At 36.9% G+C, this 27,620-nt stretch overlaps 1 protein-coding gene across 13 annotated transcripts in view; it reads left to right on the forward strand.

Moving 5' to 3' along the window:
- LOC122514038 (CUGBP Elav-like family member 4) overlaps positions 1–16,482 on the forward strand; it is a 486,258-nt gene extending 469,776 nt beyond the window's left edge. For 8 of the 13 annotated variants that reach the window (XM_043630660.1, XM_043630651.1, XM_043630654.1 and 5 more), the window contains 8 exons: positions 2,101–2,244; positions 2,514–2,643; positions 4,075–4,239; positions 4,759–4,860; positions 8,742–8,822; positions 13,463–13,621; positions 14,907–15,091; positions 15,692–16,482. In XM_043630660.1, the coding sequence (XP_043486595.1) occupies positions 2,101–2,244; positions 2,514–2,643; positions 4,075–4,239; positions 4,759–4,860; positions 8,742–8,822; positions 13,463–13,621; positions 14,907–15,034 (909 nt within the window). In that variant the 3' untranslated portion in view covers positions 15,035–15,091; positions 15,692–16,482. The remainder of the gene's footprint in view (positions 1–2,100; positions 2,245–2,513; positions 2,644–4,074; positions 4,240–4,758; positions 4,861–8,741; positions 8,823–13,462; positions 13,622–14,906; positions 15,092–15,691) is intronic. The other 5 variants (XM_043630649.1, XM_043630650.1, XM_043630647.1 and 2 more) reach the window with 5 other exon arrangements.
- The last annotated feature ends 11,138 nt before the right edge of the window (positions 16,483–27,620 follow it).

Genomic DNA, 27,620 nt, shown 5'->3' on the forward strand with positions numbered 1-27,620 from the left:
GGAATAAGTTTTATCGTACGCGAGAGTAGGTTTCTCTAAACGATAGTAAATTACTATCGGTACGTACCGAGCAAAACGCCTATCACGAGTACGTTATCGAGAGTTTAACGACGACCAACATGGGTGCGTGCATGGTTCGTCCACCAATCGAATCACGGACATGCCGTCATTAAAGGGGTATTTACTCGGACAAATAATCGTTGAATCAATATCGTAGAAAACGTTAACACTGCGATCGTATTTCGCCGAAAGCGAATAGAAATGTGTTGTATATCTTATAGAAACAACGCAATTATCGGCTAACATGATGGAATTTCTCTCTCTCTCTCTCTCTCTCTCTCTCGCACACCCGCTCACTCTTTCCTCTTCCTTTCACCCTCCTCCTCCCTGGTACTTCTATCTCTCTCTTCTGGTCTCTTCACTCCGGTAAACTGTACGGGTCATATAATTTATTTATGCACGCGCAATCGACGAGCAGCGGCTAACGCATTGCTCCACCAACGTGTTAATTTGTGTAATGGATCGTTAACCGAAACGTGCCCATAGCACTAATAAGTTAATGACGGACCGGAAGGTTGACGGAGCTGGTGGTGTTGGTGGTACTACCGCTGCTACTTCTACATACCGCATACATTGATTATTCAAAACGTTTAGCGAGCGACGATTGTAACAGTTGAAAAAGCACATCGTTAGGAAGCTTTCGAAAGCACATTGACTGTTTTCTTCTAATCGTTCGATGTCCCCGCGATTATCCTCGTTGAGTCTTCTTCTTACATCTCGTGATCGTGCTGAATAAATTAGAAACGTACATTGATAGTCTCGAACGATCAAAGTACGAAAACTAATTGGAAAAATCTTGTCGCGAAGACAACAGTCGAAACGTATTGGCTCTTTTTTGACATGAAATTCGAAGAATTTAGAACTCAAACGGTTAAGAAAGTTACGCGCGCGTATCTATCTGTAGGTGTGCGTTAGTACATTTGCGAATATATGCGCAGTTGTATAAAGTTGAAATTTATTCATTCATATGTGTGGATTTGGTGGCTTTACAGCTTGAAAGAAAAAAGAAGAGAAAAAAGAGATATCAAGTAAAAAGAGAATGCATGCGCCAAGCCTGCTGCGACTTTGCGTGTCCTCGTGTTATAATATTACGGCAGTTATATAAACTCAGACACGCCCAGCATTTACATTGATGACCCGAATATAATATATCACGGGAAAGCTCGAAAGCTAAGCTTTTCTCCGCAGCCACAATGGCTACTGACCACCTGTTGCCTTTCCATTTATATTTTAGACGTCGTGAGAGCATCATCGCCTTATGTATCGTCCTCGTAGGAGTCCCAAAAGACGTTGAAATCTTTTCTTGTTAGATAGGATACCTTTTAACTTATTTTTCTCATAATTCATACTCATTACAATAATCTATTTATTCTGGTTAACTGTTGAATTTAATAAACTGCGCTGTAAGAAAATATCGTTCAGTTTTATCAAAATTATATTTCATTTCTGGTTCCTCGACAGAGTACTTAAAAACCCAACAGGTTTACGAAGCTATTTGCAAACTACTTATAGCTTTGCAAACTGAGCACGACGGTACGTTTGGAGGATCTTAAAACAGTGGGTGCGCCGTTTCTAACGGAAATTACGTCGGATACGAGATGGCTGACAGGACTATCCGATCCTGTGTTCAGACTAGCCTGACATAAGACGGCAATTTACATTGTGAACGGCTTAGTACATACGTGATAAACCATGTAACCAGTTTCCCAGATACGGGGCCACATAATCGTCGCTCGTATATACCAGCTACACGCCCGATTAAGTCATCCTTACTTTAGTCGTCGTCGTCGTCGTCGTCGTCGCAAGATGCCATCAGTCTGGAAACCTCCCACGCGAATTTCCTCCCTGTACCACCGAGAGCTTGGAATTTTCCCTAACTCTTGAACCTCATTTAACCGTGTTCGAGTTACAGTCCTAATCCGTGCTCGTTTGTTAAAAAAAGGAATAGAATAAGATAAGGGAAAGAAAAAAAGGCTTCTTTTAAATCACTTCCACGGATTATTTTCCCTTTTACTGATAACGATTGCTTTTCTGTTTCAGGGTGCGTCATCCAGCGTAGTGGTAAAGTTCGCGGACACTGAGAAAGAGAGACAACTAAGACGCATGCAGCAAATGGCCGGGAACATGAGCCTCCTTAACCCCTTTGTCTTCAATCAGTTCAACGCTTACGGCGCTTACGCCCAGGTGGGTCGTATTACCGTTAATGGTTCTTCCGTTACTGCATTACCAATCTACAGTTGTACCCCTTACCAAGATTTACAATTGGTAATAGTTTTCTTCTCGTTATTATACGCACAATTGATTTCGTTGAATTGTCACTTTCGTCTCGTAACGTTTTAATTCGATTATTTCTAAATATTTCCCGTACTTAAGGGAAATCGTGCAGCTGCGACAACAGACCACCGTTCTCGTTTGACCTACGATTCTAAAACGGAAATATTCATATGTTTCAGCAACAAGCAGCGCTTATGGCAGCTGCAACGGCACAGGGAACGTATATCAGCCCAATGGCCGCACTAGCTGCTGGGCAACTACCACACGCCCTTAATGGCATGCCAAATCCCGTTGTACCACCGACTTCCGGTAAATTCTATTCCTTCTTAATTTCTTTAAAGTACGAAAAGCAACGAGACATCTATTTTAAACATAAACTGTTTTCTATATCATCCACAAGCAAATAATGAATACTTTTATGTATTTGCACGTTTGCGTGTGTGTGTGTGAATGTGCGTGAATGTTTGAAACGTAAGTAAATAATCAAATGTAATAACGAAAAGAAAAACTCATTTTAATCCATTTAGGACGGAACATTAAGTGACTCATAGTTTAAAACGTTTCGAATTTCGTCGGATAAGGACTCACGTTACAATACCAACTCCTGCCCCCTCCCTCGTCCTCCTCCTATACAAATCCGACGTTTAGAAGGAAAATCTCGCGGTATAACGTTGCGTCGAGCTACATCAATTTCGTGAAGAGGAAGTGAAAGAGAAAGAGAAAGAGGGAGTGCTTGGAATCGGAGAAACGCTCGATTTCCCGGGAAACATTCGACAGCGCGGAGAAGAAGAAACGAGCGTGAAGCATCCGTGCACCAGCAAACACACACACAGACGCATATTTATACGTACCCTTCTAGTAGGAAAACGCTCGATTTCGCAAACCTCTTTTGCCCTGTACCACCCTCGTCTGCCAAGCAACCTCTTCTGCGTAGAACATCCGCGAGCGGTCTCGCGTGCGCGTTTCGAGGAAAAGAGAAGAAGAACGTACTCTCTCGCTGCTTGCCTTATAACCGGCTCGTAAATCAATACAACATTTTCACCGAGCGTGACTCGGGCGAAAGATATTGCTGGGTACCGCGAAACTTTATCGAAAGCTCGCCGAACGGGAAGTAGAAACTTCGAGGAAGCACGGCCCTTTCTCTTTTTCTCTTTCCCTCTCCGACTCCGATCTTTCGATAAGAGAGAAAACAGAGAGAAATAGAACGAGGAAGGAAAGGGTATAGAGAGAGGGTATAGCAAATGCGGAAATCGTCCCTCCGCAAACGCTTGCTTGGGTTATACGTCGAGTCTCGTTTTAGAATAAGAGAGTATTATCGTTTCAAAGAGAAATAATACAAATATTTGAACAATTTGATTCTTTAGTTGTTCTTTACTCTCTCTCTATCTCTCTCCCTTATCGATATTCATCATTCTTTCGACACCTGAAATAAAATAAACTTGCCGATCAATTGATTTTGATCCGTGCTGGATGAAGAACATAAGCGTACTTTACGGCAGAATGGTTGCATAGCTTTCGAATAGAAATCATCCACGATGGTCTATCCATTTAAAGCCTAGTTATATTCGTCCATTTATGAGATGAAATCGATTGATAGAAGGTAGAATTAGAATGAAGGGTGTACATGCACGTGTGTATGTTGTATGAGAGAGAGAGAGAGAGAGAATTGACGAGGAGCGGAGGTTCGCGACAGAAGTCCGTATTGCAAGAGCAAGAGGGTAATCGTTGTATACTGATCAGGTTTGCTCGTAGGTTCCACAGGACAGCCAGTTAACGGGGCGATACCGTCGTTACCCTCGCCGACGATGCCCAATTTCAACATGGCCGCCCAAACACCAAACGGTCAACCAGCAGGTTCGGATCCAGGTGTCTATACCAACGGGATACCGCAAACCTACTCGGGACGTGAGTATCAACTCAGGCGCAGTGTGCCGCCCCTGCGCAATACCCGACCAATCGACGACGGACTTTATTATTCCGCGTTTCCACCGGCGAAGGAAATAACCTCGCCCAGTACGACGGCGCTCGGTGCGTCGCTACGCCACGGGTTTTCCTATTTCTCTTTCTACTTTCGCGCAGGACCAAACCATTGCCAGCTCAAATCGCGAAAATGCTATCACCAACGACAACCCATGCTCTACTTATTTCCTATATCTGTCTCTGTTTCATTGTCTCACCTTTTTCCTTTCACGATTTTACTTTTATAATATAACAGACATCTCATTCATTTGAAAAGCTTCGAATAGCTATAGTACGACTTTGCCGAATTTATATATCTTATCGACGTTAACAGTCGTTCGATTAAATCTTTATCGATATCTACCAAAGTAGATTCGAGTCAAACTTCGATAGGATCGGGTTCATTGAGACAGGGGCATTAAGTTAGGCCCGTCCCTGATAAGAGCTGAGCTTACTGAAGTGTAGATGCCCTCCATTTGTCGATTCCAGCACAGGGGCTGCCCAATGGGGAGGCGACACTTCAACATGCCGGATATGCTGGAATGCAAGCTTATCCTCCTAGTGTCGGTAAGTTATTCGATTTCAATTTTTTTCCTTTTTTCACTCATTCTTGGCATCGATCATCGATTCTTCTCTCTCTCTTTCTCTCTCTCAATTACTATAATATTATCGAATTCCCATTCGATATTTTGCCCTTTGCACTCGATCGTATTAATTGATTCTTATCTCTAAATCGAATAAAAATAAATAAAACATTGTTGTAAAAAAGATCGTAAGTAGCGAACCCAATTCTCTTTTTGCAAAAGATTTTTCCCTATGGGTTACTTCGATCTCTCTCGTCACGTTCTGGACAAAATTGGTCGACCACAAATATACGCTCTCGCTGTTTAAACGCAACAAACCCGGGCGTACACGTGTAATCGGTCACAGAGATTATTCGCATCGATGAAGAGTAAATCGTTATCGTTTACGTCACGCGCGATAAAATTCCTATGATTTCGTTTTGTTTGCTGTGTATTTTTTTCTTTTTTATTCTTTTTTTTTTTTATTATATTTCATTTTATTTCTTTACCAGATCGTTCAATGGTAATTGGAAATCCTATTTGTCGTTTGTACGATGGAAAAGCTTACGGAAACGTCGGTACAGATATTTTTTTAATATTTTAGAAAGCTTAGCTATTTACATACTCACCCGTTGGGTTCTACGCGAGGGGGCAGGCACGAGAATGGGTGGGGTGTGTGCGGAGGGGGAGATGGGTTAAGCTGGAAAGATCAGCGAACGTACATTTTATCGACAGTATTATTGAACAAACAGACCCGCGCGCACAAATACAGGAGAGCGCATATACGCACGCCACGTACGTGCATGGATGCGCAAATGCAGCGGCATTGAAAAAAAACAAATCATATGTAGTTTTTCGAAAAGTCCGCCGTTCCCTTCGGGTTCACTTTCCTTCCTTTCATTTTTTGACCAAAGTCGACGTAAAATAAATATCGTTGGATGTCGGGGAACGAGAAAGGGAAAGAGAAAGAGCGATGCCGAAAGGGAATAATCGGTAGGGGGGAGGAGGGAAAGGGGGAGAGGAAAAGAGGTCGGAGGAGAAACTCAAGCACAACACGCTTTTAACCGGAAGCACTCGGACATTTATCTAGGAAAAACTCAATTTCGCTCTTCGCGTCGTTGCTGGTTGTGTTGCATGTGCAGTGCGACTGTGTCAGCATGTATATACATGTATATATACATATATTTCGTAAATGTAAAAATTTTTTATATGTGTATATATATACATATACATACACACACACACACACACAAACACATATATATGAACAGCGAATAAGTTGTAACGTATGCGCAGTTCGTACGTATGATGCTGATGCTATAGGGTCGTAGGTATTATTTTGAATGTTCGAGATAGACGAGAAAAAAGTGAAATATTAAAAATAAAAAATATCATAAATAGATGAAAGAAGTGTTTAAATATAAAAAAAACATCATTCGTTCGATTGAATTCCGTTTTACTGTAAAATATATTAGATGCCGTTAGATTGGTATGCAGATTCGGGATAGCACGCTTCGTTAAGGGCAATAAATTACGAACAACGTTCGAATGTTGTGATTTTAGCAATTTCCACGGTAATTCTCGCTAATGGTCGGTAAAAACGAAACGGTATAGAAACAGGGGAAATGACAGTTTCGCGGTAACTTGCACTTTTCTATTGCGTTTCCGATGATAAAAAATACATGGACTTTTACCTGTACGCACGTAGATTCACCATCAGGACGTTGCTTGCATAAGCGCGGTATTATCTTGTTTTGTTTTCCTGTAGTAGTAGTCGCACGCACGCACGCACTCACGCGCGACAAGTGTGCTGCTGCTGCTGCTGCTGCTTCTCGATAAGAAGAATCAATAAAACGTACTTGACATAAAACGGTTTACTCAATTGGTTAATTAGGTTAGTTAGATCGACACAACGAATTTAATTAAATTTTCTGCTCGGTAAACTAGACGCCAAATAAAAAGGATAAAAAAGAAAAAATAAATAAAAAGAAAGGGGAAAGAAATATGGTTGATTCTGTGTGTAGCCAGGAAAAACAAACAACAACGCGTCGACATCATAGTTTTCGGATCAATAGAGAAAGAAAATAAAAGTAAAACTATACTGTTTGCGTAGGTACGTGGGTTCAAAGAATTATCGGTGGTTTCGTGAATTTGTCCGGCATACATGATACAGCCTGCAGTACCGTTCGTTCCAACGTCCTCTCTCCTCCTCTTCCTCCTTCTCATCGTCGCAGCACCAGTGCGAACCGTCCAACCTTTTTTTTTTTACTACTCCCTTTTCTATTTTTTTTTTTACGTTTACAGGTGTCTCTAAAACGGTCTGTTTTTTCTCCTATATTTGTTTCCAGCGTACACACAAACTCTCGTCGAGATCAACGGATCGAAAAAAGCAATCCCGTATATATTCGCTACTTGCTCGTTCGTCCGTTCGTTCGTCCGTTCGTTCGTCCGTTCGTTCGTTCGTTCGTCCGTCCGTTCGTTCATTTTCTCTCTCTTCTGCTGTCTCTTTCCATTTTTCTCCTTTTCTGTTAAACAGGACGAGATAACCGACGTATGATCGCACATTTATTTCATACGCCAAATGTTGACCCATCGCGCTCCGTGAAGCCTCCGGTAACGTCAATCGGAATATATTAAAGTGATATTTGCACGGGAATAATTAATTCCGAAGCGAAATTTCAGCGTTGCGGATTTGAGAGTAGGAGCGCATCGGCGCCGGTGACGGCAAGCAACTGAAATTCGCGCAATGCGATGCAATGCCGCGTTTCGTCTGTATCATCATCCTATGTGTACCGTATGCCCCCGTCGCAAACAGATATCAATCACGTATCGTTTTAAATATTTACTCAAGTATGCGATTAATAACGTTATGATTACTACGCGAGTACGCGATTATAGAGGTAGGAGGGAAATATGCGCGGAGAGAACGATGCCCGACGATGCGTCCGATCCGAGAATCCTTTTCAAAATATTCTAGTAAATGTAAAAAGTTATCATTCTTAAGCGAATTTGAATACCACCGACGGACCGACTCTACCCATCGATCGATATAACGACGAAAGACCGAGTGAAAAGTCATGCGCCATCGTGAAACGTGATCTCCCACGCGTGATTTCATCAGGGTAGTCCGATCCTTCTCTCAGCGTGTGACTTTGAAGCCGTATCGAATGGCGTTCGAGGGAGAGTACGCGAACCGGCAAAAATATTTCACTCCGTTTCTTCATCGACAATTAGAAGAATACAAAAAATATAAGAAGGAAAAACAAATAGAAAAAGGAAATATATATAGAAAGGGGTATATAAACTATACGTATATAGGATACATGCAGCACAGGGTATGTAATAGAAGGCAGGTACAAAGCACCGAATGTATGGTATTTAAAGTTAGGAAATGGCGATATCGTTGAGAGACGAATATCCTTGTCCGTGGAAGCGGCATGATAAATGGCGCAGGAGGAACGTTCGTGAGACTCCTATAGCGGAGATTCGCCACCATTCGTTTGCTTTTAAGTTGACAAGGTAAATGGACCGCGCCGTAAAACGCGATACGAACGACATCGCCTTCTTTTCTTCCTTCCTACCCTTTTATTCTATTTTTTTATGCTTTTTTCTCTCTCGTTCTCTTTTGTCTCTTCGACAAAGTAGAGAATTGTTTTTTCTTTTTTTTTCGTTCAAAAATATCCATTTTCTCCCCCCCATCCCTCCCTTGGGAGCAAATAGAAATGCACTAATTTTTGTCCAGAGTGAAAATCCATCCGTGTCTGTAAATATATTATGAAACACCGAAATAGCATCATAAACGAGCATGCACATTTTTCGTCTCTCTCTCTATGTCGACAAATACGATGTACTTTGTTCGTTATCCGTTATTTGTTACTGTCGCAGCTTATCCCACCGTCTACGGCCAGTTTCCTCAAGCTATTCCTCAGCCGATGACCGCCGCTGTGGCACCTACGCAAAGGGAAGGTAAGTACAAACACGTTAACGTATTCATTGTTGATTGTAATACGAAATAATAGTAGTTTATCCAATTCGTAGTTGATACCATTTCCTTGAACACTCACACTCGCACATTCGCACAAATTTTATACACGCACACATGCGTCCAGACACGAAGGATTTCATTTAATCGATCGTCCGAAGTCGAAAAGTATAATAGGAAAAAAAAAATAAGAAGAAAAGAAATGAGAAGAAAAATAGTAGTGGTAGGTTGAACAGCGAAGAGGTGGAAAAGTAGAGAAAAATTATATTCTTTTGCGCTGTGTGGGGAGAGGGGAGGAAAAAGGTCGATTAAAAAGCGTTGCCTTTTTTTCCCTGCTTTTTCTTCGTCTTTCAAAAGTTTCCGTTCTCTTTTAATTCGACGCTCTCGATACTCCTCTCTTCTTCTTCTTCTTCTTCTTCTTCTTCGTCCAGGGCTCAAGGCGTAGAGGCGAAACCTTTGATGAAATTTTTCGCGGAAGAATTCTTTCCAACAGGGTTTTCATCGGCACGTACGTTTAACGGCGGGTTTCTTTCTCATCAAGCGGGTGCCCAAAGTAAAACTATATCTCTTATCCTTGCTTCCGAAAACTTTCACGAAATATACCACCATCTTTCTCTCTTTCTTTCATATATTAATTGTCTCGAAGTGGAACAAAGTGAGTTAAAGTAAGATCGTTGAAGGGTTTGAGGTGAAAAGGTGAAACCACCGAATCTATCAAATTTAATTCGACGAATTTTTAAGAAGAAGAACAAATCCAAAGTGTTCTGTCCTTTTACAAAACGTACACCCTCGTTCCAACCCTCACCCTCAACCTCGACCTCTCTTTCTTTTACTTTCCTTTCGTGTAACGAGCAGAAATGTTCGTTGAAATCGTTGACTACAACCGAAGACTGGTTTTCCAATTAAAAGTACAACGGAATCGATCGAGGCGGTGCTTAACGAGCCGTCAGTCGAACGAAACGTCCTGAAAAAGACGGTCCTTGTTCTTTGTGGAAAAACGAGTAGGAACGTGGCCGAAAGAAAGTTGAGAAGTGATGTTGAAACAGGAGTAGGGAAGAAAGAAAGAAGAAAGGAAGGAAGGAAGGAAATAAAGAGAATCAGAAGAAGGAGGTTAAAAATAGGGTGGTGGTAGTAGGTGGATGAAGAAAGAAAGAAAGAGAGAGAGAGAGAGAGAGAAGCCCCACGCCTAATTGCAATTAACAACTCGCCATTATTAGAATATACGATGCCTTACAATGAGATAATGCAAATAAAACGAAAGTTTTAATTACTTTGCCGCTACGCCCCGTAGGCGATCCGTTGTTACATCGTAGGATAATGGAAAGTTTACTGCGACAGCCACCCACGACTTTCGCCCCCTACCACCCCATCTCGCTACCTCCCCTAGGCTCACCCACTCCCTAGATTATCCTCCTCGGCTTCTCTTTTCTTCCCTTCCTCTATATATTTTTCTTCCTGTTTTTCTTTTTTTTTCGTCAGCTTCCATCCATCTTTTTCACGCTCACGAGATCATCGTTCCACGTAACGTTAATGCACTTTGATGTGTGGATTACGACGGGTTCGATCATCAAATTCTCAGTATCTCTCCCTTTTTCGAAATAGAAGGAGGATTTCCCATTTTGGCAGGTTCTGAATTGCCGATGAAAATTTCATATGTCCTTGGAAAAATACATATTCTATGTGCGTGTCGGAAAGGTGTTTCGAATCTTTCAGGAATATTGCAGCCTACATCGGTTTCATTCCGTTCGTTTCTTTTTTTCTTTGCACGATACTCCTTGATGTCATCAATTAATTTGCTAATAATTTTCTTCTTCATTATCGGTATCACTGTCAGTATTCAATGTCTCTCTATCATTTTCTTTCTTTCCGTTCCCTGTCACATGGATATATTACAAATAATATTTCTCTAAACGTTGCATAGCGTAACTTTCTCTATACATTCGTTCTATCCTTGTTCAAAAATTGAGTTATACTCCTCATCGCATTGGACAAATGTCAATGGTTGTTTTCTGTGTCGTTTTACGAAACAGTCCTGACTGCTCGCTTTTGTATCTCATGTTTTCGTGTTAAACTTCAACGTAAATTCTTCAATTTAAATTAAGATAATTGTTTGTCATTTAAAAAAAGAAAAAGAAAAAGTTTGAAAACGATCAAAGTCGTATCAAAGTATAATAACTTTACAACTTTGGACTCTTCTATTGGTTCGTCAAGGACAACAGTACAGGAGGAAATAGAAGAGAAGTTGTTGGGCCATTCTCATTAAATTTGTGGACACATTCCACGCTAAGGCCAATTAGCGAGTCGAGAAGCAATTTCAGGATCACCGATCAGGCACCACGCGACGACAGAACTGAATTTATTACTCGTTCTTCGTGATTCCATTTTCCTCTCTCTCTCTTCCTTCGTCGGTAGCAACTGGAAACCTGTCGACACCCACGCTAATTTGGGTTTCGCGTGACAACTTCGATCGAGTTATTGCCGGGACAAAGCTACGACGCAAAGGGGAAACATTTGTCACTCTTTATGTAAACCGCGAAACGCGTTAAGGTTACTCCTCGGATAACGCAAACTTTCCTTTTTGACGCGAAATTAATTTCGAAGCCTTTAGCGCCACCTCGATCATCGTCCCTTCTCGTTTTCTCTCTCGCTTTCTCCAAACTTATTATTTTATATTTCAAACGAGGCCAGGACACAGACAAAGGAGAAAACATCGCCTACGGATATTTCGTAATTCCGTTTGCGAATCGTCGACTTTTCAATTCCTTTGTCTTCTCTCTCTCTCTCTCTCTCTGAGATAAACAATGAAAACATAGAAAAGGAAGAAATTGAAAAACTCGTGCAATTATATTCGATTATCAGAGCAACACCCGGGGAATGTCGGCACTTTAACATAGGCTAATCCATTTCATTAGACGGAATTTAATGAGAGAAGGCTATTTTAGCGAAGAAATTAACAAAGGAAATTAAAAGAGAGAGAGAGAAAGAGAACCCAAAAGGAAATTGTTCAAATCCGTTGAAATTACAAAATTGTATAAAGAAATCCTTAAAAATTTATCTGAAAATTAAAGAGTAACATCCGGATTCAAAGTGGGCTCAAATTATTATCATCAAAAACATAGAGATCTCTGAGATTATTTGTTAGAATTGCTACCAATAGGACAATTATATTTGCTGAAGTTACTCGAGATAGCACGTTTCGGTTATTCCCAAAGTCTCAAAAGTAAAATGAGGGAAGAAGAAGAAGAAGAAGAAGAAGATCTCAAAGATGGTGGTGGTGATGGCGGATCTTGCCAAAGTAACAAGCGACTCGCGATGAGTAGCGCCCTAAAAGTTGAGTGGCAGCCATCTCATTACTTAAATGCGTCCGTTAGTTGGGTAGCTTTCTGGGCAAGAGAGCAGAAGTTTCCACGGTCATAATCGCCGCTAATTGACGTTGGAGTTATAAAGTTCAGTGAAATTAGCTAAATCCTTATTTGGACTTCCTCCCGTCCCCCTTCTTTCGCTTTCCATCTCCCTTGCCCACTTTTGGCACTACGTAGGAGAAGAAGGAAAGCTTTCTTGATCGAGCATGCGCACGTAATAACAATAATCCCCGTCGATGTCTCCATTGTCACTTTTCGACTTAATTTTAATTCGAAAGAATGTGTCTTACTTCCCTGAACACCACCCGTTTGAATAATTATTATTAAAACAGAGACGATCCTAGGAATTTTTTTGGGGTCAACGATTGAGGAAATCAAAGATGAAAAATAAAGTTTTACATCGATCTCTCCATGCAGCGTTTTCGCAATCACGTTTTTAAAACATGACGACGATACATCATCCGTCGTGTCTGGCCAAGAACAATTAACATAGAAAATATCTGTGTAGAAGAAAATCGCGAGTAATCACTGTCATGATCGCCACCGTGTCATATACAAGCATACTCCTTCATCGTAACATTTCACGTTCATAGATCGTATCTCACCTCCCGCATTCTTCACCAATGTCCAGTTTATCCCTTTATCGTCTGTCATTGTATTGTGTGAATTCCCTGTGTTGTGTGTTTGTATAATTGAAAGTATAAATACTCAACGTTACTTTGAAAGTGCGCGCGAGAGAAAGAGAAAGAGAGAGAGATTAATCAAATGAAATAAATCACGACGGGTCGTTAAGGAACCACGGCACTTGCGAGAAAACCTCTCGCGTCTCTTTCTTTTTTCATTTTCATTAGTATATACGCATATTCGTATCACTTTTGTTGGTCGTCTCTCTCATTAAAAAAAAAAAAAAAAACAAACAAAAAGAACAAGAAAAACCATAAGAATCATTTCAAAATCTTTTTTGACGTCTCTCACCGCTCGAATTCCATTCCGTACGACAATTGATGTACGTTGTAAATGAATTGATTAAATAAATTGAACGATGTGAGAGACATTAATGTTTAAATTCCATTAATTATCACGAAATACTTCATCTTCATATTCATTCGAAACTCGCACTAGCAAGTTATATCGCTTTTCACTATCGCCGAATCATAACAACTTATCTACCGAAGAAGGAAACTCATCCAAAGACTAACATTCTAACTTGAGTATTATACTTCAAGTTTAGATGTTTAGATGTGCTCTGATTTATATGGTAGGATGCTCTATCTCAGGACCCGAGGGCTGCAACCTCTTCATCTACCACCTGCCACAGGAGTTTGGTGACCCCGAGCTCATGCAGATGTTCATGCCCTTCGGCAACGTCATCTCCTCGAAGGTCTTCATCGACCGGGCCACTAACCAGAGCAAATGCTTCGGTAAGTGCGTCATTTCCACGAAAGACACTGAAAGAGCGTGGCCTTGACTCTATGGAACTAAGAGAAAGGGCGAGAGGGAAGGGTGAGGGAGAAAGAAACAGGAAGATGACCGTAAGTAACATGGTGTTCTACTTCGTTCAAGGTAGGACTTAAACGAGAGGTATAACATTTGTCGTGCTTGACGGAGGATTCGGATTGGACGTTTGTAAAAAAAAAGACATGAAAAAAATATACCGTGTGTTTCTCGTGTTGCTTTCGAATATACGCGTACGTCAAATTTTATTCATTTCGCAAGGCTGAAATAAAAATAAAATAGAACTGGCGTTATGCACGCGTGAACAAAACCTTCCGCACATACCCTTCGTTCGCATACATGCACACACATTTGGTATATACCCACGCGCATACACCACGCGACAATTATGAAAGCAGCCAGCATCAATGGCCGTTCGGCTCAATAAAATCGTTCTCGAAGCCTTTTGCGCGACACCAGAGAAGATCGAAACAAAAAAGGGAACTGAAAAAGAGACTGAAAAAGCCACCGGTACCGTTCCTTTGATGAATCGTATCCGATACGGATTCGCAGGTGTACATAGACGCGGATAATTGGACGATCGAACGAGATCGTATCATCTTCGGTCCATTCAGCCACGCGCACCCAGAGAAAAAGATAGAAAATAACGATTCAGCAGACTTCTGTATTCCTTTGTACGCGTGCTTGCGCGCGCGTGTGTGTGTGTTAGTTAGTTGCAACGTTTTTATACAAATTCCAAAATTACAAAGACGCTCGTTAAAAAGGTACATGAATGAATTTCATGATAAACGGATAAAAGATTCTACTCCCGCGTTGCAGTTTCGTTTGGAAATTTTTGTTTAACCATTTCAGTCCCAGGACTCGTAGACCCAAATGTCGATCGTTAGACACCAATCAAACGTTTTGGGTCTTTTCTAGATGATATCTAAGGAACGGGAACTACCTTGCTCGAGGATTCAAACGATTGGGACCCAAATATTTTTCAATTGTAAAAAATATATTCCCCCCTCGCGCAAGTAATTTAGTTGAGTTCATTGCACGAAAACGCGTATTTAAATCAAACGAAATCAATATTAATTGTCGTCCTGATTAAATAACAATTTACAATTTGGCGTGTCCATTTGATAACGAAAAGTAAATGAATCGGGATTTAAAAGGAAGCGATTGAAATGAATTTCGTGGAGGAAATTCGTTAACGAAATCTATTAATCGTCGTATCGTGTCTATTATTAATCGATCGAATCTTTTCAGGTTTCGTGTCGTTTGACAATCAAGCGAGCGCGCAAGCAGCGATCCACGCGATGAACGGCTTCCAAATAGGAATGAAACGGTTAAAGGTCCAACTGAAGAGGCCCAAGGATTCTAGCAAGCCATACTAACCCACGTCCTAGCGTAGAAAAACTGGACGGATTGCGCCCTACGTCATAACTTACAGAGTAAGCATAGCCAAATTTCTAAATCCCTTCGATCAAATGAACTATTACCATCACAAATAATTCCGCTATATTTTCTCAAGTTCCAAAGTTATTAATAGTTATTTTAAACGTAACTTTTCTACGCAATATTTCTCGTGATGCATTATTTCAATTGAAATGAAAATAATAATCGCGAATGTTTAGTTGAATATTGAATTATTCATTCGTTACCCCTCCGACATTTTTTTTGTAACTTCAATCAAATAAAATATATATATTTAACATTAATCTCTTGGCATTTTGTACCGTAAAATATTACTATTATTTTTTGTATTCAGAATGACATTTGAAAAAATGAAATATCGAACAACCCTGAAATCTCGTAAAGAAATAGCATTCCATAATTCAAAACAGTGTGGATCAGTTCGCGAACATTTGTTCGAATAAAACGAACCAAACCATAACGATATTTGTGGTGGTAATAGCTATCCAAAATATAATATATATTTTTTTTTTCTATTGTCTTTCGATTAAAACAAAAAAAAAGACATAGTCGAGTGTTTGTTAAAAAATATAGGAGAGAGAGAGAGAGAGAGACAGATATCCTCCGTTCGTTTGCAGATGTCGTACGAGAATGCAAGCCATTTGGAAGCTCGACGATCAGGAGTGACGAGTTTGAATCACCGCTACAACGCTCCTCTCCATCGTAATAACCTAGTATACTAGCTAGTTAATTTCACATAGAGAATAGTATCTAGAGAGAACGAGATAGAGAGACAAGATAAATCTCAAAAATCTTCGTCGATACGTCATGGTAGAAAATAAAAATGTTTAACGTTTCTATCTATACGGCGACCACCGACAATGATGATGATGATGATGATGATGATGATAAACGAAAGATTCAAAAGTAAAAAGAAAAAGAAAAAAAAAAAAAAAAAAAATACCAAATGGAGGAGATTATCGAGATCGTTACTCTTCATTTTTATGCGCGCTAAACCCAAATTCGAAGAGACCAAAAGGAACCAAAAAAAGAAAATAAAAATATATATGTATATATATATATATATATATTTCAAGAAAGTCGGGGAAGTCATCAAATTTTCTCTCTCTTCGTTGAAGTTTTACGATTGACGTTTTCAAAGCAACAAGATCCAAATTTGATCTACTACATTTAATCATTTATATATTCATAATTCCTTTTTACTTTTCTTCCTCGTAATTCTGTCCATATAAGAATTGATTTTTATTATTATAATTTTTACTTTTAAATCTCTTCGTTATCCTCATCCCTTAACTTTAAAAATCCCATCTTTCTCTCTCTCTCTCTCTTTCTTTTTCTCCACCCTCCTACAACTTTTTGTATAATTTTTCAAGAGATTGTTGGATCCGCTAAAAGAGAATTTGAAAAACATTTTAAATAAAAACAAAACGGAAGAGAGGAGGAAGTGATGGAGGAGCAGGAAGAGGAGGAGGAAGACGAAGAGGAAGAAGAAGGAAGAAGAGAAAAAAGAAAACAAGAAAAAACCAATGAAGCTCGACGAACTTGGGCTCAGCGTCAAGATTCGAAGATTCTGCGAGTTCATCCAAGTGTCTCTCTCCTATATATGTATATATACATACACACACACACACACACACATATTTATATATATAAAATATATATATAAGAATTTTAACGCGCATCGTCGCGCGCCGTAGGTTTTATATACACTCTGGCAAATTAGAAAAAGAGAGAGAACGAATTTAAGCGCTGTGAGTTTCCAAAAGAAAGAAATGAAAAACATTTTCTATGTTATCCAAAAGCTCATGACGCTTCTCTCGTTCTCCCTATATAGCACATAATTGATTACGATTATATTCTTATTAACTTATTATCATTATTCTTATATTATATTCTTATGAAGTCGCGAGCGAGTTTCCGGCTGAAAGTATTTATATATGCATATTATTATCATTATTACAATTATTATTATTATTATTTTTAGTTTGATAAGTATTATTATTATTATTATTATTATTATTATTATTATTATTATTATTATTATTATTATTATTAGATTTATACACACATATACGTAACATACAGAAACACACACATACATACACGCATCACACAGGGAAAAGTTTCTACAGAATTTTCACACAGCGTATATATTTCAAGGGTTACTTTTCCAGCGTCGAGATAAGGAAAAAAACAAACAAAACGAATATGTAAAATCATTTTTTTTTGTTCGACCGACCGCACACTGCATCGCCCGAGAAATGTCAACTAGGCTGTGATTATACCGAACATACAAAAAAACGAAAAAGAATTTAAAAAATAAATAAAATGAAGAAAAAAAAAGCGACGAAGAATGGGAGCGAGGGAGGAAGGAAAAAAACCAAAGATAAAGTAAGAGAAACAAGGAAGAAGAAGAAGGGGATGGTAGGGAAGAAAAAAAAATGATAATGAGAAACCAAAGAGCAGCGGAATCAGCATTTTGTTTTTTTTTCGTAGTTACGGTTGGGGGAGGAAAAATTTTGTCAAACAAGAATTGCATCGTATTCGAGAGAAGGGAACACATAGAATATTCCACAACAAGAACAACAAAATACAAAAACAACAACAAAATCAATCCAATGGTCTTTTTGTCATATTTTTTTTTTAATTCGATATTCCTGACTCACGCTACTACTATTATTACAACAACTACTACTATTACTACGACAACTACTACTACTACTATGACTAATACTAACTACTGCTACTATTGCTAGTACTACTATTACTATTACTACTACTACTACTACTACTACTACTACTACTACTACTACTACTACTATGCTAGTCAACACTTCTAGTCGCTCACATCTACGAGTGGAGAAACGAATCACGGGTTGAGATTTTCAAGTATCGTGGATTTACCAGCACGCTTTGCCATTATTCTTCGTCGTTATATTGTATCGATTTAATGATGATGATTCTAATGATGATGATAATGACGATGATGAGACACATAGTACAATCACAAAAAAAAAGAAATAAAAAAAGGAAAAAAAAAGATGATAAAAGAGAAGTAATAAGACCAGAAAATGGCTTAGCGTGCGGAAAACCTTTATCCTGCCAGAATCCGAGCTACTCCTCGGTCCTTCGAAAGATACGTCAATTCACGCGCTGGGAACACGAGAATTTAACAAACAAAAATAAAAACAAAAAAAAATTGTATATCTAATTCGTAGCTCGTTTATATTGTTTGTTGCGGAATCTATAGAGTTGTGTTCTCCTATTTAGGAGAAAGAATAAGAAGAAGAAAAAGATGATGAAGAAAAAGTAAAAGAATAAAAAAGAATAAAAAGAATTATTAACGCTTCGTATACTTACGTACATACTTATGTAAAAGAAAAAAAAGGAAAAAAAAAACACATACATATATAGCGAAGCTAAGGCTAGCCGATTTTTTTCTTCTATTGTCGTTCTAAAAAATGAGGGGAAAAATAGACCAAACGATGAGAGAAAGGAAGAATAACGAATAGGTAGGAGGGAGAAGAACGATTGAATATTTAAAAAAAATAAAAATAAAAATAAAAAAAAAGGAAAAGTAAAGGAAGAAAGATATTTAGGACATTTTGCGAGCGATGCCCGGTCGAATCATGCGACTATTCGATTATAGATTATTAATTGATCGAACGTGAGATATTTTGAGGAGGGGAAAGAAATGTAGGAAAAAGTTTGTGAAAAGTGGAAGTTTAAATCGAAAAATAAAACTTAGGATAATTTTTTTAGACGATAGGACGTGGCGTTTACGATTACGATGGTCAAACAAAATGGAGCGATGCGAGCGATGGAATGGAGAGGAGAACTTTGATCTTAGCGGAAATACATCACAACAAAGGTACCAACAACTATTACGTATCTATATATCTATATATACATATATATATATACATACACACATACCTATACATATATATAGATATATACCTATGTATAGAATAATTATCTGAGATGAGAGTAAGTATATATATAAATATATAATTATAAATAATATAAATATATGAGAGAAAAAAATATATAATATATATATGTACTAGGTACTATATATAATATATATATATATATATAAAAATTGATTGAAAGAAAACACTAGAGACTTAGTAAATTATTATTATTATTATTATAGTTTAGCCAAGAAGATCGTAACAGAACCGCAATGTAAAGATGATAAGAAAGTGAGAAAGGTAGAAAGAAAGAATAAGAAAGAGAAAAAAAGAACAAATTATTAGCTTCGCGGGACACGAAAGGGTGGCGGTACGTTTAGTGAGACGTAAAAAAATAAAATTAAAAAAGGAACTAGTCACGTGCGCCATTTAGAACGTAACAATGTAATATATATAATATAAATTATGCACAAATATAACGTATATTATATATATTATAATAATACTATATATATATAGTATATATCTTTTGATTTAGAATTTTATTTTCAGAAGGGTTCGGACGGACGACCCTTCTCCTCGCTTTTACAGTCCGTTCACGAATTCATTGCTCACGCTATATTCGTGGCACACGTACAGGGCATACAATGGAAGATAAAGGATAGAGTGATTAAAACGTAGCTACAGAACATACATAAATACGTATATATATGTAAATATATATATGTAGACAAATCATACATGACACACGCACACAAACATACACACACTTACTACACAATAAGTGAAATACAACGTGATGAGAGGCGCGTGTACGATTTTAAAGAGCGCGTTATGAATTTCCCTTCATCACGAGAGTTCGGAGGCTACGTAGTTATTGACGGATTATTATTATATGAAACGACATAAAATAATAAGAATAATAATAATAATAATAATAATAATAATAATAATAATAATAATAATAATAATAGTTATAAATACGACGATGATAATAGATTATATATTAATACTAATAATATATATAATAATAATTATAATAATAAACAATAATAATAATAATAATAATAATAATAATAATAATAATAATAATAATAACAATAATAATAAACTGATTAGTATTAATAACAAATGAATAAATAAAGAATAATAATAATTAATAATAATAATAATAATAATAATAATAATAATAATAATAATAATAATAATAATAATAATAAACTAATAATTTATAATACATATACACATAAACTTATATACAATACGGCAGTGTAAACAATACACAACATATATTCTTGTCATTTTTAGAAAAATTACCTTTATAAATAAAAATAATTCCGATCTCATTGGGGGCGTGATCGATCGGGGATCGCGTTCGTAGAAAGAAGTAAGAAAGACGGACAGGATGGTTTGTTAGAGGTGGATCAGAATAGTGTAAAGACTGTAATTATCAGAAAGACCTCGTTTTGAATCCTCAATCATACTTTGTACTTCGAATCGATAGATAGGTCTCGTGTACACAGGCACCAACACCGATTTTCTTCGCCGAGGACACTCAAGATTTACTTATTTGTTTTTCATTAACACTTTTGGAAAGCACCGTTTACTTACTTGTCTTTTTATTTTCTTGTTCTTTTTTATTTTTCCTTGCCAATAAAGGAGGTTCCATTTTAAAATGAAATTTTGATAAGCACGCGGTATATAATACATGCATATATATACATATATATATATATATATATGTATATGTATATATTATATATCGAGTTCGAAGAGCGTAGTTTAATCCGCGTTTGCCGATCCAGAGCTTCAATAATTACATACCGTGAACGGAATAGCGAATCAATGCGAGCGTGAGAGACACACAGGGCTCGGTAATAAGGGTCCTTCGATATATGTAACACTAACACACTAGCAAACAGCTAACACCGGAGTAAAGATGTAATCGGGAAGCGTGTACGGGCGTATCGCGCACGTGCCTAACTATCTTTACACTGATGATGCATTACGCGCAGCCGGTGCTCGGCACATTCAACGAACGTTTTCATTTCTCACGGATGTTACTCGCTTCTCTGGCTGCATAGCACACACACACACGCACACATAGGACACTTACACTCACTCGCAAACACGCATTATCAATGTCTCTATGTATGTATTACGCATATGTAGTATTTATATCAAGTAAATGCATAACAACTCGTATTATTACGTATGCGAGGCTCCTTTGATTCGTCACTTACAATGAAATGCATGTACGAAGTCGATAGATACGATACGATATTGTAAGATAAAGATCAAACGGATTGGGAATACGATCGGAAAGATTTTCAACATAATTTAAACGTTTTTGATGAGGACAAAACTGCGAGGAAAAAGAGTCATTGGTGGGGAACGATGATCGAACGCATCGGTGAACGAATTCGCGAGTTTCGTTCAATTTTATTCTATTCCTTTGTTTTTTTTTATTATTAATCGATCAAATATTTATTTGCAAAGAATAGACATTTATTATTTAGAAAAAGTTGCTTTCGTAGGTATCGGTACGAGCTTTATTAAAATGGCGATTATTGACTTACGATGAAAAATATAAACCAGCCATTTGTTAGCGCATAGAAAGTAGGCAGGCAACTCGGAAAAGATAAAAGAATTTTGAAATGATGTGCATCTTTGCTGACACACGCGCGACTTCGCCTATATATTATACGGAATACGAGAACGATTAGGGGATATATATTAAATGGAGAGTGATCCATAAGTATATAAGCACCTATCTCGCGGGGAACACAGAAGAGTCACGTATACCAAATAATAATAATAATAATAATTATAATAATAATAATAATAATAATAATAATAATAATAATAATATAATAATAAAATAATAAAATATAATAATAATAATAATAAACAAACAAGAAATGAAATGCTTCTACGCAAGCACCAATTGATAATATCACTACGATCTAAGCTTTTTAAAGAACTCTAACAAGTACTAAACAAAATAGCATATATCAATGAAACACACACACACACACACATTAAACTTACACGTATGTATGTTATACATAATAATAAGACACATGCATAAAAATGCCATAGATCCATACACGAACACACGAATAAGAACACGTACACACATACATATAAATTATATATAAATATAAATATAAATTATAAATATGAATATATATATATATATACAAATATAAAAAAAAAATTAAATATAAATACATATATATATATACATATAAATATATAATACGAAGGTCAAACGACGATTGTAAACAAACCACAGAAAAAAAAAAGAAAAAAACAAATATAAACTATTTTATCCAACAAAGTTTTTGCTACAACCGACGTAGTGTGCATCTTGCTAAATGTCATAATCGAGACTTATTAAAAAAAAAAACATAAAAAAAAAAAAAGTGCGAGAAGGAAGAACAAAGGGAAGAAAGATGGAAGGAAAGAAGGAAGGAAAGATAGAAAGAGAAAGAAGAAAAAAAAAAAAAAAATAAAATAAAATAAAATAAAAGAATAATAATGAACATAATAGCTGGGAAATTTACGCGAAATGGGGGGATGATGATCAGCTTTGAATTTATTTTTACATGACGTGATGTAATAAACCGAATAGACGAATTCGCTGCTCGCTAATCCGATAATGTTCCGAATTTCTGGCGTTTAATGCGAATTGTCATTCGCGCGCAAAACATAATAAAGAAGTAATTCAATGCGTCGTTATCATACGGCGTGCCCGCGTATAGAATTTACGAATCGATCGGAATGAAAATAAGAAAAAAGGAAGAAAGGAAGGAAGGGATGAAAAAAGAAGCGACGAATTTTACGAAATAACAAAGCGCTTCGTACTCTCGATACGCATATCGGCATGGCGTCGTACCGAAAATCGTCCATCGACTTCGTCCTATGCATGAACAAAAATTCACAAAAAAAAACAAACGAATAAAATAAAAATGAAATTAGGAGAAAAAAAAGGATAAAAGAACTCGAGGAAGTTTGTATCAGCGCGTCGACGGAAGCTCGCGCCAACCCCTTTCCACCCTTCCGCCCCTCTCTAACTATTTTTCCAAACCATTATTTTATTTGCATCTGTGCAGCAAATGCGCTGCGCACCCATAATTGTTTCTTTTCGTATCATCAAAATAAAAAAAAGTCAAATAACAACCGCAAGAAAAACGCGTTTGCGAGCGGCTTCACTCGACGCGCCTAGGATTTTAATCTCGAATCAGAAGTTTTGTCGAATTATAAAACAAGAAGAAGAAGAAGAAGAAGAAGAAGAAGAAGAAGGAAGAGGAAGAGGAAGAAGAGGAAGCGGTAGTACATTGCGCATTGCGCACGCATTTGCTCGAAAGAAAAAGAACTCGATAGTGTATGATGGACGACGCGCTGTAAAAAGACGATTTCTAAGTTAAACAAGAAAATTAAACCAGAATTCGTGCTGATGACAGAATAGGAAAAAAAGTGAGAGAGAGAAAGAGAGAGAGAGAAAAGAGAATAGAGGAAATAAAAAGAGAACAATATAATAGTATTTAATATATAAATATATGTATACTATATACTTATATACATCACCCACTGCTCTCGAAAGATCAATTTGACATCAATCATCGATCTAGCGCAAGCCAAAGGTATGCGAAAAAAAAAATAAATGAAAAAGATTATAAAAAAAAGAAAAAAAGTAAATAAAATAATATGCGAAAAGCCATCGACCCTCTCGACACTACTGCACCGCGTTAACAATCTCTCCTGTACCCCCACCTCTTCGTCATTTCCTCTTCCCACCTCTCCAACTTACCACACCCCTGTCACCTACCTCCTCCACTCATCCCATTTGAAAAAGTGGAATTTAAAGAGAAAAAAGAAAAGGGAAAAAAAATGATATAAAAAAGATATTTAAAAAAAAGTAAAAAATTGGAATCACGTTCGCTAACATTGCGATCCCGATACGAGAGTCGTGATGTTAAGTGATATAATATATAGGAAACAGGGTATGTTTTTGCAATTATTTGCGTAACTTGTAAAGAAAAAAAAAGAAAAAAAAAAAAACTTAAAAAACGAGCACACGTACAATACAATATTACGCGCGCGTACATACATATTTACATATTACAAGAAGAAGAAGAGAAGAGAAGAATTTAAAGAAGAAAAAAAAAAGAAAAGAAAAGAAAAAAAGTGTAATTAAAATAAACACGTTTAATGCATTATTAACTCGAATCGATGAAAAATTTGTGTCAGCGATATGAGAATAACTAGGAGCCGCGCGCACACGTACTACTGCAGTAACTGCAACAGCATAGCAACAACACATTTATAACAACAACAACAACAACAACAACAACAACGACACATCAAGAATAACAGCGACGTTACACATGCACACACATAACGACACGTCTAAAATAACTTGAAGAGAAAAACAAGATCTAAAACGCGTGAACACTATTTCAAACTAACTAAAAGCTCTTTCGCTAATATCTTTTACTATTTCTCTTTAAAAAAAAAAAAAGGAAAAGAAAAAAAAAGGAAAAAACAAAAAAAAACAGAAAAACCCTAAAAACTCAAAGGCTATCTGCAAAAGTATATTACTCACGCAGTTATATCGAAGAAATATTGTAGGTGTCATATCGTCTACGTAGGATATTTAATATACACGAACATTAGAAACTGACTCGTTTTCTGAATCGAGAATGAATTTATCATTCCTCGATGATCGATGATCGATCTCTCTTTTTCCTCGCTCTTCGACCATTTACTTAAACGGATTTGATTTGTAAAAAAAAAAAACAAAAACAAAAAAAAACGCGCGCGATCCTTTCTTTTTCTTCTTTTTCTCTCTCTCTCCCTCTCTCCCTCTCTCTCTGTCCTTTTTCTTTTTTTTTTATTTCGGATAGATCCTGAAAAAAATGGCGAAAAAGTTTTCTCGAAACTTATGCTTTGCATTTTTTATTGTTTTTTTTTTTTTCAATCGAATTCGATCGTAATCCTTGAGAATAGTTACGGATAGTTGGCCATAATAATTGGTTACTTATCTTTTTCAAATAAATTTAAAGAGAAAGCCAAGGCTAACGGTAATCAGGCTTCGTATAAGAGAGAGATCATTTTCAAATAGATAAAAAGGATAAAACAATTAATATTGAAATGCTATTTCAAAGATTTAGATCGCATAATCCCCGGCCATAAAATTCGATCGACTATCCGGGACCAATTCATTATTCCTTCTGACTAAAAGTGAAGAACAATTAAAAAGAAGCGCGTTTAAATAGTTGAATCATCTGCTACATGAGAGAATGACAGAATGATAGAACGAGAGAGAGAGAGAAGAAGCATAAAAGGTAAAAGAAACGATAGAAAGCAGTTGAAAGTAATACAAAAAGAAATAACAAAAATTGAAAAATAACGAATAATAATATTAATAGTAATGATATGTTCTTCGAGAGCGTATGGTTCATCGTCCCCTTCACTCCCTCCAATTGGAGATAATTATTTTTTGTCTAATCGATCCCTTCTACCCCCCATTCCTCTCCCAGTTTTTGAGAAGAAAATAACGAAAGACGCGACCCCTTCTTGGACCAACGACGCTTCAGAGGGAAAAATAAAAAACAAACTATACCACGAGACTTAGACTTTTTACAGAATTACACTTGTCAATTTCCGGATTAACGGAACTTCAAAAGTTCTTGTCGTTACGAATAGCGGTTCGATTTAGTAGAAATAGATCTTCGAAGAAAGTTGTGTATGCGTGAGAGAGAGAGAAAGAGAGATAGATAGGTAAATAGAAAGAGAGAGAGAGAGAGAGAGAGAAATTGAGAAATTGTGAAATTGAGATAGAGATAGAAATAGAGAAACAGAAAGAAAAAAATAATGAATTTTCATATTATTAATCGTTAATACCAAAAGGTTGGGGTCGATGATGTTCTACATTAGTTCAATTTTTCTTTTTCCACTTGATGATTCATACTTTGACTCAAGATTAATGTCTCGCTCGGCTTGATCAGGAATCTGCGATCTATGATATTTTATTTACCAGGCTTAACTTTCATTTCGATACATTATATTCGATCGATTGAAAAAGAATTTCTTTTTTCGATTAATTTTCAATCTCGTCGGTAAACGATTTTAGGATTATTATAATTTCTCTCTAACAAATCGCGTGACAATTTCGATGATCGTCGCGACTCAAACCCCCTCGTAGATAGATCATAAACGTTTAGTGTTTCGAAACGCTAACGAGAAGCCCTCCGTCGATTGGATAATAAAAAAAAAAAAGAATAAAGAAAAAAAACGTGCAATGCTTAGAAGAAACGAGCAGCGATGCTTTTAGAAGTGGCTATACACGTCGTAGTTAATTTGAAGTTTAATGGAACGAGGAGGGCAGTAGGCAGCAGCATGAAACACACGCACACACACGTACACGCACACAGAGAAAGATTCACAGACACGTCGTAACTTTTACACGCGTAAACACAGTCGAGATGCAAATAAAAATGCGGCGAAAGGTATATCGCGTGGGGTGATCCGTATTTAACAGAATAACAAACAAAATAATAATTATATGTATATGTACGAAAAAAGAAAAGAGAGAAATAAAAGGGATAAAAGAAAACGAGAGGAATGATGACGAGCAAAGGGAAAATGATTCGACGATGACTTTATAAACTAATAATATACGTAGTACTTAAAAACTCGAGCAGATTTTTTGCGTGTGACAGAAATAGCCGAGAGTCTGATTATAAGCATGAAAGAAAGAAAACGAAAGAGTGAGAGAGTGATAAAGAAAAGATATTCGTTCCGAATGTGAACGGCATATGAAGACATTGAAAACGTTTAATTAAAAACCAAACAGAACATATTTTAAATAATTAACCGCCAAATGACAAATTTTTAAACTATAAAACTCCGTAGCCCGTAAGATCGAGATACACACATATAGATATAAATATATATATAAGTATATACGTATTATACTATATACATATATTATTACAGATACTACATAGAGGAAGAAAAAAAAACTGAACAAAAAGAAACTATTACTACTACTACTACTACTAATACTACTACTACAACTACTACTGCTACTACTAATACTAATACTAATACTACTACACACAGAGAAAATGATTAATTGAAAATTGAAAGTCGTCTCTCTAAAATTACGATACGTAATATGTAAAGAAACAAAAAAATAAAATAAAATAAAATAAAATAAAATAAAATAAAAGGAAATCGAGAAATATGCGGGTAAGGCGAGTAACTCGACTTTTCTCTGTTTAATTCAATGTATCTCGATGGAGGGGAATCGATTGATCGACGAAGGGATCGAGAAAATACCGAGATCAAAAATAATTGACCACTTTCTCGATCTTTTCCTTCCGATCACCTCCGCGGCTGTCTTTTTCGATACGTGGCCGACGCGTGTGTTTCATCTCGTCCGTTGCACATTCCCCGATTCGTTCCTTTCAAACAAATACTTTTCTATTACTTTTGCTTATATATTACAACGCGAAACTTAGTCCCTCGAGTGTGCAATAGAATTTTTATTAATTAGAAGAGCAATTTGTATGGTGCAAAAGCAGTTTGTTTTTTAGATTTGTCATACGTTACGTAC

The sequence above is a fragment of the Polistes fuscatus genome, unplaced genomic scaffold (assembly GCF_010416935.1).
Source record: "Polistes fuscatus isolate 324 unplaced genomic scaffold, CU_Pfus_HIC Scaffold13, whole genome shotgun sequence".
Classification (NCBI taxonomy): domain Eukaryota; kingdom Metazoa; phylum Arthropoda; class Insecta; order Hymenoptera; family Vespidae; genus Polistes; species Polistes fuscatus.